Source organism: Colias philodice, chromosome 31 (assembly GCF_061535455.1).
Source record: "Colias philodice isolate Cphi_HAF_F1 chromosome 31, ilColPhil1 Martin Lab GWU primary, whole genome shotgun sequence".
NCBI lineage: Eukaryota > Metazoa > Arthropoda > Insecta > Lepidoptera > Pieridae > Colias > Colias philodice.
In genome coordinates, this window is record NC_143116.1 from 1099872 (window position 1) to 1119903 (window position 20032).

Genomic DNA, 20032 nt, shown 5'->3' on the forward strand with positions numbered 1-20032 from the left:
GCGTTACCTCGCTCTGAGGCGTTCCATGTAAGGCTTGAAGTGCAAGCGAGAGCGCGGAACGAGCGACAAAGAAGCACAATCGGACGTTGTCACGTTCAACTATCGTCAGTAAACTGACTTTACAGACCACCAATTTTTTTTAAAGTAAAACAATGCATTGTTTATTATTTCATTCATCGCTTCAAAAAAGTTAACGAGCTTATATTAGTACTAGTGGTCCGCCCCGGCTTCGCCCGTGGTACCTACATGTTTAAACTATCCTATCTCTCAAGTTGGATCGAACTGCACATGGTGTGCGAATTTTATTATAATCGGTTAAGTGGTTTAGGAGTCCATTGAGGACAAACATTATGACACGAGATTTATATGTATATTAAGATATTATTTTCATTTATTGTTTTAAAAAAGTTAACGAACTTATATTAGTATGTAATATGTATGTAACCGACTGCTTTAGAGTCGATTTTGACCAACTTTAAACAGACAGATTTAATTCAAACTTTGTACACTTTATCATAAATCAAATTCAAATTCAAATTCAAATTCAAATTATATTTATTTGCAAGAATGTAGTTACAAATTATAGATGTTTTTAATTACAATATTATGTGGCTAATACATTCTACCCATTGATTGGGTGTGCAAATATTGAAAAAGAAAGTTGATTAGTCTAATTATTATTTAAATGTACACACAATTCAATTTTCACAATTACGCGAATGCACTACGATTAACACGATTATATCACACACTTATCACACACAATTCAGTTTACACTACTTAAAAGTCATAAATTCTTCAATGTCATAAAATTGTTTCACCATCAACCAGTTCGTCAGTTTATTTTTGAAAAAATTTACTGGTAGTTCCTTGAAATTGTCCGGTATTTTATTATATATTTTAATAGCCATAAATATTACACTGTTTTTAGCTTTGTTAATTCTACACGTTGGGAAATGTAATTTGTTTTGGTATCTTGTCAACATATGCGAATTTACTTCTCCTTTCTTCTTAAAGTATTCCGGGTGATATTTTACAAATAAACATACTTCTCTTATGTACATGCAAGTTAAAGTAAGGATCCGTAATTTACTAAACAGAGGTCTACAACTGTCTCTTTGGTTCAAACCGCACAGAGCTCTGATACATTTTTTTTGTGAGACAAATACTTTCCGCACATCACAAGATTGTCCCCAAAGAATGATTCCATACGAAAGTACAGAGGAAACGTAGGCATGATAAGCATTTATTGCTGCATTCATAGAAACAGTATCTCTTAAACGCCGTAATACGTAAACGAAACGATTAATTCTGTCACAAACGTAATCAATATGTTTGTTCCATTTTAGACCTTCATCCAACAAAACACCCAAGAATTTATGATGATCTACTTGTTCTATTACTTGGTTATCACACTTTATATTTAGGTTTATTTTGGAGCAATTCTTTGTATAAAATTGAATTATTTTTGTTTTTAATAAGTTAATTTTAAGATTGTTGTCTTCTAACCATTTTACAATATTTTTAACTGCTTCATTTATATCTCTCTCGTACGTTTCCTTTTCAGTACATTTAACAATTAGGGTAGTGTCGTCTGCGAATAAAACTGATTTGTGTTTCACTGATTTCGGTAGGTCATTAATATACAAGAGAAATAAAAACGGGCCGAGCACACTTCCTTGTGGTACACCTGATCTATTAGTTTTTTTTACTGATCTATATACGTTTCTTGATTGATTTACTATTTGTTGTATTTCCACAAACTGATCTCTATCCTTTAAATAACTAGCAATCCATTCTTTGGCAATTCCTCTTATACCATATTTATCTAACTTAAGCAAGAGTAATTCATGGTCTACAAAATCAAATGCCTTGCTCATATCTAGAAATATAGCGCTTACGGGTTTTTTTTCGATGAAGGCTTGAATTATTTCTTTCACCATATCAAAGCATGCTAATGAAGTGGAACTATTTTTCCTAAATCCAAACTGTTCTTTACATAAGATCTTGTTTCTATCAATATAATTTCTAATTCTTTCTAAGATTACTTTTTCAAATATTTTAGATATCACTGGTATTAACGCTATCGGTCTGTAATTCTTAATATCTTTCGGATCGTCTTTTTTAAATAATGGTTTTATCACTGATGTTTTCAGTGCTTGTGGAAAAGTTCCCTGTTCCATCGATAAATTTACAAGAAAAGACAACGGTTCGCAAATATGGTCACTGCATGATTTTAATATTTTTGTACTTATTCCATCTGTTCCTACTGAATTAGTGTTATTAAGTGATTTTATTATTTTACAAATTTCGTTACTGTTTGTAGGTGTTAAGAAAATAGTATTGCAACTTTCTGTAGTCAAAGTCTTTTTTATGGCATTTACATCAAAATTAAATTTTGTTTGATTTGTGATGTCAATAAAAAAATTATTAAACTGTTCGCAAATTTCATTCATTGAGTCGTATATCTTATTATTAACTACAATCTCTTCAATTTCTGTAATATTGGTTTCGTCATTAATATTATTAGATATCATTTGCCATAAAGCTTTGTTTTTATTTTTTGCCGTTTTTTGCAAGTTCGGGTGAGATGTGCACACAGACACACAAACATACATACAGACAGACCGACACACACACACACACAGAGCGACACACGTTGGGGCGGGTGAGATTTACAGACAGACACACAAACACACAGAGCAACAAGTGTTCAGTGTTTCGCACCAAGGTCGCCTCAGACAGGCAGACATACATATTATACAGACATACACGCAAAATACTTATTTTTATCGATGTCAATACAATAATTTCATGAGTTTAAGCGTGTTTATATTGAACTAAATTTATTTTACATCCGATGTTTGAAGATTTTGTGACGATGTTTTGTATAATCGCAATTTTAATAATTTTAATAATTCTCTTTTTTATTTTAAAACTGATGCCTTCCGTATGGTCCATTTAAATTTGATCTATTTCTGACAATTTATAGTTGGCAAAGTGTGCGAAAAGCCAGGAAAATATTAAATAATATCTATACTAATATTATAAAGCTGAAGAGTTTGTTTGTTTGTTTGTTTGAACGCGCTAATCTCGGGAACTACTGGTCCGATTTGAAAAATTCTTTAAGTGTTAGATAGCCCATTTATCGAGGAAGGTTATAGGCTATATATCTTCACGCTACGACCAACAGGGGTGGAGCCACGGGGGTGAAACCGCGCGGAGCAGCTAGTAATGAATAAATCGCGTTTAAAATCCGTTAAAAATCTTTAAGTTCTAAATTTAGAGTTTACATGTTTTTATATCATTTATTTTGATCCTACAGGTATGTCGCTCGGCGCAGTATGGCGTTCATACGCCCGTCTCATGGTAGCAGAGTTGGACGCATTCAGTGCGGCCGCGCCCAAGTCGCCCGTCAGAGAACTGCTCGAGGCCGAACCGGACACGGCCAAGTTCGGGTGAGATGTGCACACAGACACACAAACATACATATAGACAGACCGACACACACACACACAGAGCGACACACGTTGGGGCGGGTGAGATTTACAGACAGACACACAAACACACAGAGCAACAAGTGTTCAGTGTTTCGCACCAAGGTCGCCTCAGACAGGCAGACATACATATTATACAGACATACACGCAAAATACTTATTTTTATCTAATTACAAATGTTCAATATTTTAAGCCGAATTTCGAAAAATTTTTGATATAATATATTTGCGTGTAATTTATAATTTTAATGTATTCTATATCTCGTTTGTACAATACAGCTGATATTACTAAACTATTAAGCTATTATTTCATCAAAATACTAAGTTCAAATAAAGAGCCGAACACACGTGCCAGAAGTGAAACTTCTTTGGCAAGATTCAAAGATGCCAAAATCGTCGCCTTACTCCATGACGTGACGGTATTGCCATGACGCGACCTTGAAATTTTACTCTCAATGCGACTAAAGATGTTTCACTTCAAAATACTTTTAAAATTATAACAATTTTTAATTTTACAGAAAACCGGAACGTCTAGCAGACGGTCGTCGTGTGCGTGTCTGTGTTGAAGTGTTCGGTCGGGGCACTTTCAAGGGGGTCGGTCGGAACTACCGCATCGCTAAGGGTACAGCCGCTAGATGTGCCCTACGGCATTTACGGGGGTGCCGAGTGAGATAGAACAGAATAATCGCATAATAACAGAATAATGCAGTGTACAGAATAATGGCTAAAATTGTATTTGTAACTATTGTGAAATAATAAACGATAAAACAATATTTGTACGAATTATTTTCCCGATATTCAATGTATTTTACACGTAAACTTGATTGTACTAAGGTTGTGTACCTTTCACACACTTACTGTACACACACACACACATTGATATTTATTCTTAAGAAATGATAAAATAGTGGAAAATAAAACAAATTCAAATCGAATCGTATTTTTTTTATTGGCACGAAATTCAATGTTTTTATACGCCAGCCACACACTCGACGAGTGGTATGGGAAATAACGAGGAAAATAGGCAGAGGCATAGTGTGGCCACGTGACTCGTCATGCCACTCGTCGTGCTCATCGTCATGCTCACTGCTCTGTATGAATATATGAATCTATAATATCTTCTGTATCTGTAAATTATGCAGTTTACATTTAACGCGTAAAATTAATTAATATGAAAATTTTACAACAATGAAAGTGAAGAAAGAAAGACGAAGTGTAAAAATATTTGTAATGCCGTTTTGATATTTTTTTTATTTTTCTCATTGTATAATTTTAAGCATAATAATTGTAAACTTAATTTAAGTGTATCATGTAGATTGTAATATTTTTTAGGAAAGTCTACTAATATGACTGCGACGTCCAGTTTATTTTAAACTAGAGGTCCGCCCCGGCTTCGCCCGTGGTACATATTTCGCAATAAAAGGTAGCCTATGTCCTTTCTCGGGTATCAAAATATCTCTATACCAAATTTCATGCAAATTGGTTCAGTAGTTTAGGCGTGATTGAGTAACAGACAGACAGACAGAGTTACTTTCGCATTTATAATATTAGTATGGATGTATGTGAAAAAAATTATTATAGTGCCCATATGTATGAAATGTTTTATTTCAAATAAATTGCTACTTTCTATCTCGTTTTTTATTTTATTAATCCTCACAAAATTCTATTAATTCATTTGTATTATGAAATCGAACATATTTGATGAAATTGTCTAAACTAGCCGATGCGTGTCTAGATTGAGTCTCAAATTATTACACAACTATGTTTCACAACAATCATAGATAAACGGATAAAGGACTAGGTATTTTTTCTTCATAAAATTTGATCATAATCATTTATGATGAAATTCCCGATCTAATCTTCACATAATGAAATGAAAATTTAACATATTTTTCTTTAAAAAAAAAACATATTTTGTACTATTTTAAACATAAAAGAGATGGATATTTCTGCGTTACAATATTGATAGCTGACACAATATTCGAAAATTTATTATGTACTAAGAGAATGTTATATTTTTATAACTTCGAAATGAAAATGCAGAGTTGACAGTATTTCTGATTGATTTCGCTATCAAAGCTTGGCTACTTACAAAGCAATAGGTACTATAATATTAGTGACTTCTTAAATAAAAAAATAATAATTTTAAATTAATTGACATCCTATTTGACATATTTATTTATAATCATTTTATTACTATAATTTTGTAATGTACCTATTGAGATCTAGTGTTGTGTGACGTAATATTGTATAATGTAATTTATAATTTAAAATATATTTGCACGCTCAACTACGAGCAGAATGTCTAAGAACCTATAAAATTTGTACCTCAGCGTTGTACCTAAGTTCTACATTCAGCAAATAAAGGCAATTTGAATTTGAATTTTTGAAAAAGTTACGTCAATGTGTCGGTCGAATCATGAATGACATAGGGTGTACCTATTTTGATTTTTGTTTTATAACTATGCAGGTTATTAAAATTTAAAGGACGAGTGGTTAGTCAGAAATAAAAGAATAAGTTCTTGCAATGACAAACATATATTATGAAATTATAGTTTTACAAAACACACAAATCATTATACAAATCGTGTACGATATAAAATATTATGATAAACACAAATTTCATTGATAAAAATTAAACAGTTAAAAACAGTTAGTTATATAAATGTAATATTTATCTAGTTATTTCCCGCGGGTAAATCTTTCATTCTGATCAATTTTGGCGCTCTTGGACTGTCGCAAGTACAGTAACAATTCTTAGTATTTCTTGGTCCACGGGGTAGAATCACGAATTGAAGGTCCACAACAGTTTGAAGCGCTTGCAGGTCTAAAAAATGTAAAAGATTATGTTAATTAAATTAGAAATAAACATTTTGTGTGCTTTCTTCGTTCTCCATTTTGACACAAACAGAAAAAATATAGAAGTTATGAAATCTATAAAATCATCAATGTAGTTCGACATTATTTGGATAAAATTTAGAAAGTAAAGTATGAAAACCTTTTTCTGTTTAAATATATCAATTATCAACTACAATATTATGTACAGGAAATAAATTGCATGTCTTTATGAGAGAGACAAAGTTGATTTCTCTGTCCCTATATCCCTATGTATGCTTAAATCTTTAAAACTACGCAACCGATTTTGATGCGGTTATTATAATAGATATAGTGACTCAAGAGGAAGGTTTTAGTATATAATTTATTAGGTTTTAGACAAAGCGGGCGAAGCCGCGGGCGGAAAACTAGTTGTTAACTTGTTAACTAACAAAATAAATATTTCCTTACCCAAATCGATGTCAGTGCCAGGCCCATTAGGCTGGTTGCCAGAGGCGGGACTGCCAGGCTTGCTTCCACACAATTGGCCTGGCTTAGGTCCATTTGGTCCATTTCCTTGTGGGCTAGGTGTAGAACCGTTAGGTCCACTAGGACCATTTGGTCCATTTGGTCCATTTCCTTGTGAGCTGGGTGTAGAGCCGTTAGGTCCATTTCCTTGTGGGCTAGGTGTAGAACCGTTAGGTCCACTAGGACCATTTGGTCCATTTCCTTGTGAGCTGGGTGTAGAGCCGTTAGGTCCATTTCCTTGTGAGCTGGGTGTAGAACCGCTAGGTCCACTAGGTCCACTAGGTCCATTTGGTCCATTTCCTTGGGAGCTAGGTGTAGAACCGTTAGGTCCATTTCCTTGTGAGCTAGGTGTAGAACCGTTAGGTCCACTAGGTCCACTAGGTCCATTTGGTCCATTTCCTTGTGAGCTAGGTGTAGAACCGTTAGGTCCACTAGGACCATTTGGTCCATTTGGTCCATTTCCTTGTGAGCTGGGTGTAGAGCCGTTAGGTCCATTTCCTTGTGAGCTAGGTGCAGAACCGTTAGGTCCACTAGGTCCATTTGGTCCATTTCCTTGTGAGCTAGGTGTAGAACCGTTAGGTCCACTAGGTCCACTAGGTCCATTTGGTCCATTTCCTTGTGAGCTAGGTGTAGAACCGTTAGGTCCACTAGGTCCATTTGGTCCATTTCCTTGTGAGCTGGGTGTAGAACCGTTAGGTCCACTAGGTCCATTTGGTCCATTTCCTTGTGAGCTAGGTGCAGAGCCGTTAGGTCCACTAGGTCCATTTGGTCCATTTCCTTGTGAGCTAGGTGTAGAACCGTTAGGTCCACTAGGTCCATTTGGTCCATTTCCTTGTGAGCTGGGTGTAGAGCCGTTAGGTTCATTTCCTTGTGAGCTAGGTGTAGAGCCGTCAGGTCCACTAGGTCCATTTGGTCCATTTCCTTGTGAGCTGGGTGTAGAACCGCTAGGTCCACTAGGTCCACTAGGTCCATTTGGTCCATTTCCTTGTGAGCTAGGTGTAGAACCGTTAGGTCCATTTCCTTGTGAGCTAGGTGTAGAACCGTTAGGTCCACTAGGTCCACTAGGTCCATTTGGTCCATTTCCTTGTGAGCTAGGTGTAGAACCGTTAGGTCCACTAGGACCATTTGGTCCATTTGGTCCATTTCCTTGTGAGCTGGGTGTAGAGCCGTTAGGTCCATTTCCTTGTGAGCTAGGTGCAGAGCCGTTAGGTCCACTAGGTCCATTTGGTCCATTTCCTTGTGAGCTAGGTGTAGAACCGTTAGGTCCACTAGGTCCACTAGGTCCATTTGGTCCATTTCCTTGTGAGCTAGGTGTAGAACCGTTAGGTCCACTAGGTCCATTTGGTCCATTTCCTTGTGAGCTGGGTGTAGAACCGTTAGGTCCACTAGGTCCACTAGGTCCATTTGGTCCATTTCCTTGTGAGCTTGGTGCAGAGCCGTTAGGTCCACTAGGTCCATTTGGTCCATTTCCTTGTGAGCTAGATGTAGAACCGTTAGGTCCACTAGGTCCATTTTGTCCATTTCCTTGTGAGCTGGGTGTAGAGCCGTTAGGTTCATTTCCTTGTGAGCTAGGTGTAGAGCCGTTAGGTCCACTAGGTCCATTTGGTCCATTTCCTTGTGAGCTAGATGTAGAACCGTTAGGTCCACTAGGTCCATTTTGTCCATTTCCTTGTGAGCTGGGTGTAGAGCCGTTAGGTCCATTTCCTTGTGAGCTGGGTGTAGAACCGCTAGGTCCACTAGGTCCACTAGGTCCATTTGGTCCATTTCCTTGTGAGCTAGGTGTAGAACCGTTAGGTCCACTAGGTCCATTTGGTCCATTTCCTTGTGAGCTAGGTGTAGAACCGTTAGGTCCACTAGGACCATTTGGTCCATTTCCTTGTGAGCTGGGTGTAGAGCCGTTAGGTCCATTTCCTTGTGAGCTGGGTGTAGAACCGCTAGGTCCACTAGGTCCATTTGGTCCATTTCCTTGTGAGCTAGGTGTAGAACCGTTAGGTCCACTAGGTTCATTTGGTCCATTTGGTCCATTTCCTTGTGAGCTGGGTGTAGAGCCGTTAGGTCCATTTCCTTGTGAGCTAGGTGTAGAACCGTTAGGTCCACTAGGTCCATTTGGTCCATTTCCTTGTGAGCTAGGTGTAGAACCGTTAGGTCCACTAGGACCATTTGGTCCATTTGGTCCATTTCCTTGTGAGCTGGGTGTAGAGCCGTTAGGTCCATTTCCTTGTGAGCTAGGTGCAGAGCCGTATTTAATACAAGAAGATGAAATGGAGCAAGCGGAAGATGTGGAGGTGCCAAAAGCGCTCGGCGATCTCTTTGAATCGGTTGCTGGAGCCATATTCTTGGATTCTGGTAAGGTTTTTTTTTATCATTAGTTTTGACGTGACAACGTCTTATAATTCGATAGAGCCGGCTGCACGCACGAAAAAACATGACTCATGCGGCGTTACCTCGCTCTGAGGCGTTCCATGTAAGGCTTGAAGTGCAAGCGAGAGCGCGGAACGAGCGACAAAGAAGCACAATCGGACGTTGTCACGTTCAACTATCGTCAGTAAACCGACTTTACAGACCACCAATTTTTTTTAAAGTAAAACAATGCATTGTTTATTATTTCATTTATTGCTTTAAAAAAGTTAATGAACTTGTATTAGTACTAGCGGTCCGCCCCGGCTTCGCCCGTGGTACCTACATGTTTAAACTATCCTATCTCTCAAGTTGGATCGAACTGCACATGGAGTGCGAATTTTATTATAATCGGTTAAGTGGTTTAGGAGTCCATTGAGGACAAACATTGTGACACGAGATTTATATATGTTACGGCTAAAGGTAGGTGAGAACATAAACTTAAGATTAGCCGGCTAAACTTAGGTTTATTTTCGACGAGGTGTTAATGTTAGTTTGTTCTATCTTTAGCCGGCTAAACTTAAGTGTAACCGCAGGCCCGTGGCTAAAAATGTCGGGGTGGGTAGATTTGGTTACTATAATACATGTAAGGAACAGGGCGAGTGTTTTCTGGCACTTCGCCGGCTGCTGCCGCAGCACGCTCGCTGCGCTCGCTCGGCTCGTGCGGGTCTTAAGAGTTCTAACCTAACCTAACCTAGCCACCAGCTTTCTGCCCTGAGTCGGGGTGGGTAGATTTGGTTACTATAATACATGTAAGGAACAGGGCGAGTGTTTTCTGGCACTGTGCGGGCCCCTCAAGCCCTCCACCGGCCCGGCGCTAACCAAATCTACCCACCCCGACATTTTTAGCCACGGGCCTGCGGTTACACTTAAGTTTAGCCGGCTAAAGATAGAACAAACTAACATTAACACCTCGTCGAAAATAAACCTAAGTTTAGCCGGCTAATCTTAAGTTTATGTTCTCACCTACCTTTAGCCGTGACATATATATTAAGATATTATTTCATTTATTGTTTTAAAAAAGTTAACGAACTTATATTACAACTTTAAACAGACAGATTTAATTCAAACTTTGTACACTTATCAAAAATCGGTAACAATACAATAATTTCGTGAGTTAAGTTTGTTTATAAAAAAACTCTGTGCACGCGCACAGAGTTTTTCGACAGGGTAGGCAGAAATATTGTAATGAATAATGATATTAAGTTATAATAACGAATACCTACTGCAATGTTCATTTTTTCACATTGCTGTATTCATATAATATGATTACAATACATAGTATTCCCCAAAATAATGGAAAATATATTTAAATATATTACGATATACTTAATACTACACTCATAACGGCTATAAAATAATTTTCAAAGTAACCTATAATAACTATTGTTCTGTATTAAGAAATTAACGATTAACTTTACCTTTGTGTATTACAAATTCCGGTATAGATCGGCCCTTTTTCTATCACTAAGTCTCTGTTTGATAATTATGTTTATTCATAAAACAAAAATAAGAATTTTTTGTTGAATTATACCTAATTATCTTACAAATTAATACACTCATCATAGACATAATCTATTTAGTTACTCCCAAAACACTTCACTTGCAAATTGTCGTAGTTAACATTATTAATTTTCTCAAAAAACAAATTTAACCTCAAAGTAAAATAACGTTTGTTATTTACAAAACAAAACAAACGAATAATGATACTATTTGCAGATGTTCTTTACCGCTACAAAAATAAAATCCGTTAAAAATCTTTAAGTTCTAAATTTATAGTTTACATTTTTTTATATCGACGACGCGGTTGGCGCAGTGGTAAAGTAACTGCCTACTGAGCCGACGGTTCCGGGTTCGATCCCCGGTCAGGGCAAATATTTGCGTGAACTCAATTATTTGTTCTTAGGTCTGGGTGTTATCTATATATGTATTTATAAATATTATATTTATCGTCGCCTAGTACCCACAACACAAGCCTTAATTGAGCTTACTGTGGGACTAGGTCGATTTGTGTAATAATGTCCTATAATATTTATTTATTTATTATATCATTTATTTGATTCTACAGGAATGTCGCTCGGTGCAGTATGGCGTTCATACGCCCGTCTAATGGTAGCAGAGTTGGACGCATTCAGTGCGGCCGCGCCCAAGTCGCCCGTCAGAGAACTGCTCGAGGCCGAACCGGACACGGCCAAGTTCGGGTGAGATGTGCACACAGACACACAAACATACATATAGACAGACCGACACACACACACACACACAAACATACATACATATAGACCGACACACACACAGAGCGACACACGTTGGGGCGGGTGAGATTTACACACAGACACACAAACATACAAACACAGAGCGACAAGTGTTCAGTGTTTCGCGCCCAAGTCGCCTCAGACAGGCAGACATACATATTATACAGACATACACGCAAAATACTTATTTTTATCTAATTACAAATGTTCAATATTTTAAGCCGAATTTCGAAAAATTTTTGATATAATATATTTGCGTGTAATTTATAATTTTAATGTATTCTATATCTCGTTTGTACAATACAGCTGATATTACTAAACTATTAAGCTATTATTTCATCAAAATACTAAGTTCAAATAAAGAGCCGAACACACGTGCCAGAAGTGAAACTTCTTTGGCAAGATTCAAAGATGCCAAAATCGTCGCCTTACTCCATGACGTGACGGTATTGCCATGACGCGACCTTGAAATTTTACTCTCAATGCGACTAAAGATGTTTCACTTCAAAATACTTTTAAAATTATAACAATTTTTAATTTTACAGAAAACCGGAACGTCTAGCAGACGGTCGTCGTGTGCGTGTCTGTGTTGAAGTGTTCGGTCGGGGCACTTTCAAGGGGGTCGGTCGGAACTACCGCATCGCTAAGGGTACAGCCGCTAGATGTGCCCTACGGCACTTACGGGGGTGCCGTGTGAGATAGAACAGAATAATGGCATAATAACAGAATACATGTACAGAATAATGGCTAAAATTGTATTTGTAACTATTGTGAAATGAAAATAAACGATAAAACAATATTTGTACGAATTATTTTCCCGATATTCAATGTTTTTTACACGTAAACTTGATTGTACTAAGGTACACAACACACACACACACATTGATATATTTTATTCTTAAGAAATGATAAAATAGTGGAAAATAAAACAAATTTAAATCGAATCGTATTTTTTTTTTGGCACGAAATTCAATGTTTTTATACGCCAGCCACACACTCGACGAGTGGTATGGGAAATAACGAGGAAAATAGGCAGAGGCATAGTGTGGCCACGTTACTCGTCATGCCACTCGTCGTGCTCGTCGTCATGCTCACTGCTCTATATGAATATATGAATCTATAATATCTTCTGTATCTGTAAATTACGCAGTTTACATTTAACGCGTAAAATTAATTAATATGAAAATTTTACAACAACGAAAGTGAAGAAAGAAAGACGAAGTGTAAAAATATTTGTAATCAGTAATGCCGTTTTGATATTTTTTTATTTTTCTCATTGTATAATTTTAAGCATAATAATTGTAAACATATTTTAAGTGTATCATGTAGATTGTAATATTTTTTAGGAAAGTCTACTACTAATATGACTGCGACGTCCAGTTTATTTTAAATGTATGTGAAAAAAATTATTATAGTGCCCATATAATATATGTATGAAATGTTTTATTTCAAATAAATTGCTACTTTCTATCTCGTTTTTTATTTTATTAATCCTCACAAAATTCTATTAATTCATTTTTATTATGAAGGGAAAGATTCACAGCACATAAGGCAACCTTATCGCTTATCAGCGATCTCTTCCAGGCTGCCCAAGGTAAAGGATAAAGATTGATATTAAATGGGTACGTCTAAATCATACGATAAAGGACTAGGTATTTTTTCTTCATAAAATTTGATCATAATCATTTATGATGAAATTCCCGATCTAATCTTCACATAATGAAATGAAAATTTAACATATTTTTCTTTAAAAAAACATATTTTGTACTATTTTAAACATAAAAGAGATGGATATTTCTGCGTTACAATATTGATAGCTGACACAATATTCGAAAATTTATTACTAAGAGAATGTTATATTTATAACTTCGAAATGAAAATGCAGTTGACAGTATTTCTGATTGATTTCGCTAGCAAAGCTTGGCTACTTACAAAGCAATAGTACTATAATATTAGTGACTTCTTAAATAAAAAAATAATAATTTTAAATTAATTGACATCCTATTTGACATATTTATTTATAATCATTTTATTACTATAATTTTGTAATGTACCTATTGAGATCTAGTGTTGTGTGACGTAATATTGTATAATGTAATTTATAATTTAAAATATATTTGCACGCTCAACTACGAGCAGAATGTCTAAGAACCTATAAAATTTGTACTCAGCGTTGTACCTAAGTTCTACATTCAGCAAATAAAGGCAATTTGAATTTGAATTTTTGAAAAAGTTACGTCAATGTGTCGGTCGAATCATGAATGACGGTGTACCTATTTTGATTTTTGTTTTATAACTATGCAGGTTATTAAAATTTAAAGGACGAGTGGTTAGTCAGAAATAAAAGAATAAGTTCTTGCAATGACAAACATATATGTATTATGAAATTATAGTTTTACAAAACACACAAATCATTATACAAATCGTGTACGATATAAAATATTATGATAAACACAAATTCATTGATAAAAATTAAACAGTTAAAAACAGTTAGTTATATAAATGTAATATTTAGTTATTTCCCGCGGGTAAATCTTTCATTCTGATCAATTTTGGCGCTCTTGGACTGTCGCAAGTACAGTAACAATTCTTAGTATTTCTTGGTCCACGGGGTAGAATCACGAATTGAAGGTCCACAACTGTTTGAAGCGCTTGCAGGTCTAAAAAATGTAAAAGATTATGTTAATTAAATTAGAAATAAACATTTTGTGTGCTTTCTTCGTTCTCCATTTTGACACAAACAGAAAAAATATAGAAGTTATGAAATCTATAAAATCATCAATGTAGTTCGACATTATTTGGATAAAATTTAGAAAGTAAAGTATGAAAACCTTTTTCTGTTTAAATATATCAATTATCAACTACAATATTATGTACAGGAAATAAATTGCATGTCTTTATGAGAGAGACAAAGTTGATTTCTCTGTCCCTATATCCCTATGTATGCTTAAATCTTTAAAACTACGCAACCGATTTTGATGCGGTTATTATAATAGATATAGTGACTCAAGAGGAAGGTTTTAGTATATAATTTATTAGGTTTTAGACAAAGCGGGCGAAGCCGCGGGCGGAAAACTAGTTGTTAACTTGTTAACTAACAAAATAAATATTTCCTTACCCAAATCGATGTCAGTGCCAGGCCCATTAGGCTGGTTGCCAGAGGCGGGACTGCCAGGCTTGCTTCCACACAATTGGCCTGGCTTAGGTCCATTTGGTCCATTTCCTTGTGGGCTAGGTGTAGAACCGTTAGGTCCACTAGGACCATTTGGTCCATTTGGTCCATTTCCTTGTGAGCTGGGTGTAGAGCCGTTAGGTCCATTTCCTTGTGGGCTAGGTGTAGAACCGTTAGGTCCACTAGGACCATTTGGTCCATTTCCTTGTGAGCTGGGTGTAGAGCCGTTAGGTCCATTTCCTTGTGGGCTAGGTGTAGAACCGTTAGGTCCACTAGGACCATTTGGTCCATTTCCTTGTGAGCTGGGTGTAGAGCCGTTAGGTCCATTTCCTTGTGAGCTAGGTGTAGAACCGTTAGGTCCACTAGGACCATTTGGTCCATTTGGTCCATTTCCTTGTGAGCTGGGTGTAGAGCCGTTAGGTCCATTTCCTTGTGAGCTGGGTGTAGAACCGCTAGGTCCACTAGGTCCACTAGGTCCATTTGGTCCATTTCCTTGTGAGCTAGGTGTAGAACCGTTAGGTCCATTTCCTTGTGAGCTAGGTGTAGAACCGTTAGGTCCACTAGGTCCACTAGGTCCATTTGGTCCATTTCCTTGTGAGCTAGGTGTAGAACCGTTAGGTCCACTAGGACCATTTGGTCCATTTGGTCCATTTCCTTGTGAGCTGGGTGTAGAGCCGTTAGGTCCATTTCCTTGTGAGCTAGGTGCAGAGCCGTTAGGTCCACTAGGTCCATTTGGTCCATTTCCTTGTGAGCTAGGTGTAGAACCGTTAGGTCCACTAGGTCCACTAGGTCCATTTGGTCCATTTCCTTGTGAGCTAGGTGTAGAACCGTTAGGTCCACTAGGTCCATTTGGTCCATTTCCTTGTGAGCTGGGTGTAGAACCGTTAGGTCCACTAGGTCCATTTGGTCCATTTCCTTGTGAGCTAGGTGCAGAGCCGTTAGGTCCACTAGGTCCATTTGGTCCATTTCCTTGTGAGCTAGGTGTAGAACCGTTAGGTCCACTAGGTCCATTTGGTCCATTTCCTTGTGAGCTGGGTGTAGAGCCGTTAGGTTCATTTCCTTGTGAGCTAGGTGTAGAGCCGTTAGGTCCACTAGGTCCATTTGGTCCATTTCCTTGTGAGCTGGGTGTAGAACCGCTAGGTCCACTAGGTCCACTAGGTCCATTTGGTCCATTTCCTTGTGAGCTAGGTGTAGAACCGTTAGGTCCATTTCCTTGTGAGCTAGGTGTAGAACCGTTAGGTCCACTAGGTCCACTAGGTCCATTTGGTCCATTTCCTTGTGAGCTAGGTGTAGAACCGTTAGGTCCACTAGGACCATTTGGTCCATTTGGTCCATTTCCTTGTGAGCTGGGTGTAGAGCCGTTAGGTCCATTTCCTTGTGATCTAGGTGCAGAGCCGTTAGGTCCACTAGGTCCATTTGGTCCATTTCCTTGTGAGCTAGGTGTAGAACCGTTAGGTCCACTAGGTCCACTAGGTCCATTTGGTCCATTTCCTTGTGAGCTAGGTGTAGAACCGTTAGGTCCACTAGGTCCATTTGGTCCATTTCCTTGTGAGCTGGGTGTAGAACCGTTAGGTCCACTAGGTCCATTTGGTCCATTTCCTTGTGAGCTTGGTGCAGAGCCGTTAGGTCCACTAGGTCCATTTGGTCCATTTCCTTGTGAGCTAGGTGTAGAACCGTTAGGTCCACTAGGTCCATTTGGTCCATTTCCTTGTGAGCTGGGTGTAGAGCCGTTAGGTTCATTTCCTTGTGAGCTAGGTGTAGAGCCGTTAGGTCCACTAGGTCCATTTGGTCCATTTCCTTGTGAGCTAGATGTAGAACCGTTAGGTCCACTAGGTCCATTTTGTCCATTTCCTTGTGAGCTGGGTGTAGAGCCGTTAGGTCCATTTCCTTGTGAGCTGGGTGTAGAACCGCTAGGTCCACTAGGTCCACTAGGTCCATTTGGTCCATTTCCTTGTGAGCTAGGTGTAGAACCGTTAGGTCCACTAGGTCCATTTGGTCCATTTCCTTGTGAGCTAGGTGTAGAACCGTTAGGTCCACTAGGACCATTTGGTCCATTTCCTTGTGAGCTGGGTGTAGAGCCGTTAGGTCCATTTCCTTGTGAGCTGGGTGTAGAACCGCTAGGTCCACTAGGTCCATTTGGTCCATTTCCTTGTGAGCTAGGTGTAGAACCGTTAGGTCCACTAGGTTCATTTGGTCCATTTGGTCCATTTCCTTGTGAGCTGGGTGTAGAGCCGTTAGGTCCATTTCCTTGTGAGCTAGGTGTAGAACCGTTAGGTCCACTAGGTCCATTTGGTCCATTTCCTTGTGAGCTAGGTGTAGAACCGTTAGGTCCACTAGGACCATTTGGTCCATTTGGTCCATTTCCTTGTGAGCTGGGTGTAGAGCCGTTAGGTCCATTTCCTTGTAAGCTAGGTGCAGAGCCGTTAGGTCCACTAGGACCATTTGGTCCATTTCCTTGTGAGTTGGGTGTAGAGCCGTTAGGTCCATTTCCTTGTGAGCTAGGTGTAGAACCGTTAGGTCCACTAGTACCATTTGGTCCATTTGGTCCATTTCCTTGTGAGCTGGGTGTAGAGCCGTTAGGTTCATTTCCTTGTGAGCTAGGTGTAGAGTCGTTAGGTCCACTAGGTCCATTTGGTCCATTTCCTTGTGAGCTGGGTGTAGAGCCGTTAGGTCCATTTCCTTGTGAGCTGGGTGTAGAACCGCTAGGTCCACTAGGTCCATTTGGTCCATTTCCTTGTGAGCTAGGTGTAGAACCGTTAGGTCCACTAGGTCCATTTGGTCCATTTCCTTGTGAGCTAGGTGTAGAACCGTTAGGTCCACTAGGTTCATTTGGTCCATTTGGTCCATTTCCTTGTGAGCTGGGTGTAGAGCCGTTAGGTCCATTTCCTTGTGAGCTGGGTGTAGAACCGCTAGGTCCACTAGGTCCATTTGGTCCATTTCCTTGTGAGCTAGGTGTAGAACCGTTAGGTCCACTGGGTCCATTCGGTCCACTTGGTCCATTTCCTTGTGAGCTGGGTGTAGAGCCGTTAGGTCCATTTCCTTGTAAGCTAGGTGTAGAGCCGTTAGGTCCACTAGGACCATTTGATCCATTTGGTCCATTTCCTTGTGAGCTGGGTGTAGAGCCGTTAGGTCCATTTCCTTGTGAGCTGGGTGTAGAACCGCTAGGTCCACTAGGTCCATTTGGTCCATTTCCTTGTGAGCTAGGTGTAGAACCGTTAGGTCCACTAGGTTCATTTGGTCCATTTGGTCCATTTCCTTGTGAGCTGGGTGTAGAGCCGTTAGGTCCATTTCCTTGTGAGCTAGGTGTAGAACCGTTAGGTCCACTAGGTCCATTTGGTCCATTTCCTTGTGAGCTAGGTGTAGAACCGTTAGGTCCACTAGGACCATTTGGTCCATTTCCTTGTGAGCTGGGTGTAGAGCCGTTAGGTCCATTTCCTTGTGAGCTGGGTGTAGAACCGCTAGGTCCACTAGGTCCATTTGGTCCATTTCCTTGTGAGCTAGGTGTAGAACCGTTAGGTCCACTAGGTTCATTTGGTCCATTTGGTCCATTTTCTTGTGAGCTGGGTGTAGAGCCGTTAGGTCCATTTCCTTGTGAGCTAGGTGTAGAACCGTTAGGTCCACTAGGTCCATTTGGTCCATTTCCTTGTGAGCTAGGTGTAGAACCGTTAGGTCCACTAGGACCATTTGGTCCATTTGGTCCATTTCCTTGTGAGCTGGGTGTAGAGCCGTTAGGTCCATTTCCTTGTGAGCTAGGTGCAGAGCCGTTAGGTCCACTAGGACCATTTGGTCCATTTCCTTGTGAGTTGGGTGTAGAGCCGTTAGGTCCATTTCCTTGTGAGCTAGGTGTAGAACCGTTAGGTCCACTAGTACCATTTGGTCCATTTGGTCCATTTCCTTGTGAGCTGGGTGTAGAGCCGTTAGGTTCATTTCCTTGTGAGCTAGGTGTAGAGTCGTTAGGTCCACTAGGTCCATTTGGTCCATTTCCTTGTGAGCTGGGTGTAGAGCCGTTAGGTCCATTTCCTTGTGAGCTGGGTGTAGAACCGCTAGGTCCACTAGGTCCATTTGGTCCATTTCCTTGTGAGCTAGGTGTAGAACCGTTAGGTCCACTAGGTCCATTTGGTCCATTTCCTTGTGAGCTAGGTGTAGAACCGTTAGGTCCACTAGGACCATTTGGTCCATTTGGTCCATTTCCTTGTGAGCTGGGTGTAGAGCCGTTAGGTCCATTTCCTTGTGAGCTGGGTGTAGAACCGCTAGGTCCACTAGGTCCATTTGGTCCATTTCCTTGTGAGCTGGGTGTAGAGCCGTTAGGTCCATTTCCTTGTAAGCTAGGTGTAGAGCCGTTAGGTCCACTTGGACCATTTGATCCATTTGGTCCATTTCCTTGTGAGCTGGGTGTAGAGCCGTTAGGTCCATTTCCTTGTGAGCTGGGTGTAGAACCGCTAGGTCCACTAGGTCCATTTGGTCCATTTCCTTGTGAGCTAGGTGTAGAACCGTTAGGTCCACTAGGTTCATTTGGTCCATTTGGTCCATTTCCTTGTGAGCTGGGTGTAGAGCCGTTAGGTCCATTTCCTTGTGAGCTAGGTGTAGAACCGTTAGGTCCATTAGGTCCATTTGGTCCATTTCCTTGTGAGCTAGGTGTAGAACCGTTAGGTCCACTAGGACCATTTGGTCCATTTGGTCCATTTCCTTGTGAGCTGGGTGTAGAGCCGTTAGGTCCATTTCCTTGTGAGCTAGGTGCAGAGCCGTTAGGTCCACTAGGACCATTTGGTCCATTTCCTTGTGAGTTGGGTGTAGAGCCGTTAGGTCCATTTCCTTGTGAGCTAGGTGTAGAACCGTTAGGTCCACTAGTACCATTTGGTCCATTTGGTCCATTTCCTTGTGAGCTGGGTGTAGAGCCGTTAGGTTCATTTCCTTGTGAGCTAGGTGTAGAGTCGTTAGGTCCACTAGGTCCATTTGGTCCATTTCCTTGTGAGCTGGGTGTAGAGCCGTTAGGTCCATTTCCTTGTGAGCTGGGTGTAGAACCGCTAGGTCCACTAGGTCCACTAGGTCCATTTGGTCCATTTCCTTGTGAGCTAGGTGTAGAACCGTTAGGTCCACTAGGACCATTTGATCCATTTGGTCCATTTCCTTGTGAGCTGGGTGTAGAGCCGTTAGGTCCATTTCCTTGTGAGCTGGGTGTAGAGCCGTTAGGTTCATTTCCTTGTGAGCTGGGTGTAGAGCCGTTAGGTCCATTTCCTTGTGAGCTAGGTGTAGAACCGTTAGGTCCACTAGTACCATTTGGTCCATTTGGTCCATTTCCTTGTGAGCTGGGTGTAGAGCCGTTAGGTTCATTTCCTTGTGAGCTAGGTGTAGAGTCGTTAGGTCCACTA

General features: G+C 39.6%; 4 protein-coding genes across 9 annotated transcripts in view; 2 read left to right on the top strand and 2 right to left on the bottom strand.

Moving 5' to 3' along the window:
* The window catches only part of LOC149475021 (endoribonuclease Dcr-1-like), a 60460-nt gene extending 55357 nt beyond the window's left edge, over positions 1 to 5103 (top strand). For all 6 annotated transcript variants that reach the window (XM_089713800.1, XM_089713801.1, XM_089713802.1 and 3 more), the window contains 2 exons: positions 3326 to 3458; positions 4016 to 5103. In XM_089713800.1, coding sequence (XP_089569926.1) covers positions 3326 to 3458; positions 4016 to 4172 — 290 coding nt within the window. In that variant the 3' untranslated portion in view covers positions 4173 to 5103. The remainder of the gene's footprint in view (positions 1 to 3325; positions 3459 to 4015) is intronic.
* A 913-nt stretch (positions 5104 to 6016) lies between these two features.
* The window catches only part of LOC149475022 (uncharacterized), a 32071-nt gene continuing 18055 nt past the window's right edge, over positions 6017 to 20032 (bottom strand). The window contains exons 25-31 of the mRNA XM_089713751.1: positions 18972 to 19079; positions 14895 to 14915; positions 14805 to 14840; positions 7698 to 7733; positions 6978 to 7013; positions 6783 to 6914; positions 6017 to 6324 (exon numbers count right to left, since the gene is read on the bottom strand). Of these exons, the coding sequence (XP_089569877.1) occupies positions 6176 to 6324; positions 6783 to 6914; positions 6978 to 7013; positions 7698 to 7733; positions 14805 to 14840; positions 14895 to 14915; positions 18972 to 19079 (518 nt within the window). The 3' untranslated portion in view covers positions 6017 to 6175. The remainder of the gene's footprint in view (positions 6325 to 6782; positions 6915 to 6977; positions 7014 to 7697; positions 7734 to 14804; positions 14841 to 14894; positions 14916 to 18971; positions 19080 to 20032) is intronic.
* LOC149475023 (endoribonuclease Dcr-1-like) lies at positions 9075 to 12290 on the top strand. Its single transcript, XM_089713938.1, has 3 exons — positions 9075 to 9185; positions 11305 to 11437; positions 12037 to 12290. The coding sequence occupies exons 1-3, from the start codon at positions 9101 to 9103 to the stop codon at positions 12191 to 12193; spliced, it is 375 nt and encodes a 124-aa protein (XP_089570064.1). The 5' UTR covers positions 9075 to 9100; the 3' UTR covers positions 12194 to 12290.
* On the bottom strand, positions 13845 to 14790 carry LOC149475024 (uncharacterized; the record flags this gene model as incomplete). The annotated part of the gene is made up of 2 exons (XM_089713724.1): positions 13845 to 14151; positions 14610 to 14790. Coding segments are annotated over 2 exons (330 nt in total), but the record flags the coding sequence as incomplete, so codon positions are not given.

Bases quoted from the DNA above. Each gene is read 5' to 3' on its own strand.
- LOC149475023 (XM_089713938.1), top strand. From the start codon at position 9,101: ATGGAGCAAGCGGAAGATGTGGAGGTGCCAAAAGCGCTCGGCGATCTC. The intron at 9,186-11,304 runs GTAAGGTTTTTT...TTGATTCTACAG, and splicing joins AGCCATATTCTTGGATTCTG to GAATGTCGCTCGGTGCAGTA. The intron at 11,438-12,036 runs GTGAGATGTGCA...TTAATTTTACAG, and splicing joins CCGGACACGGCCAAGTTCGG to AAAACCGGAACGTCTAGCAG.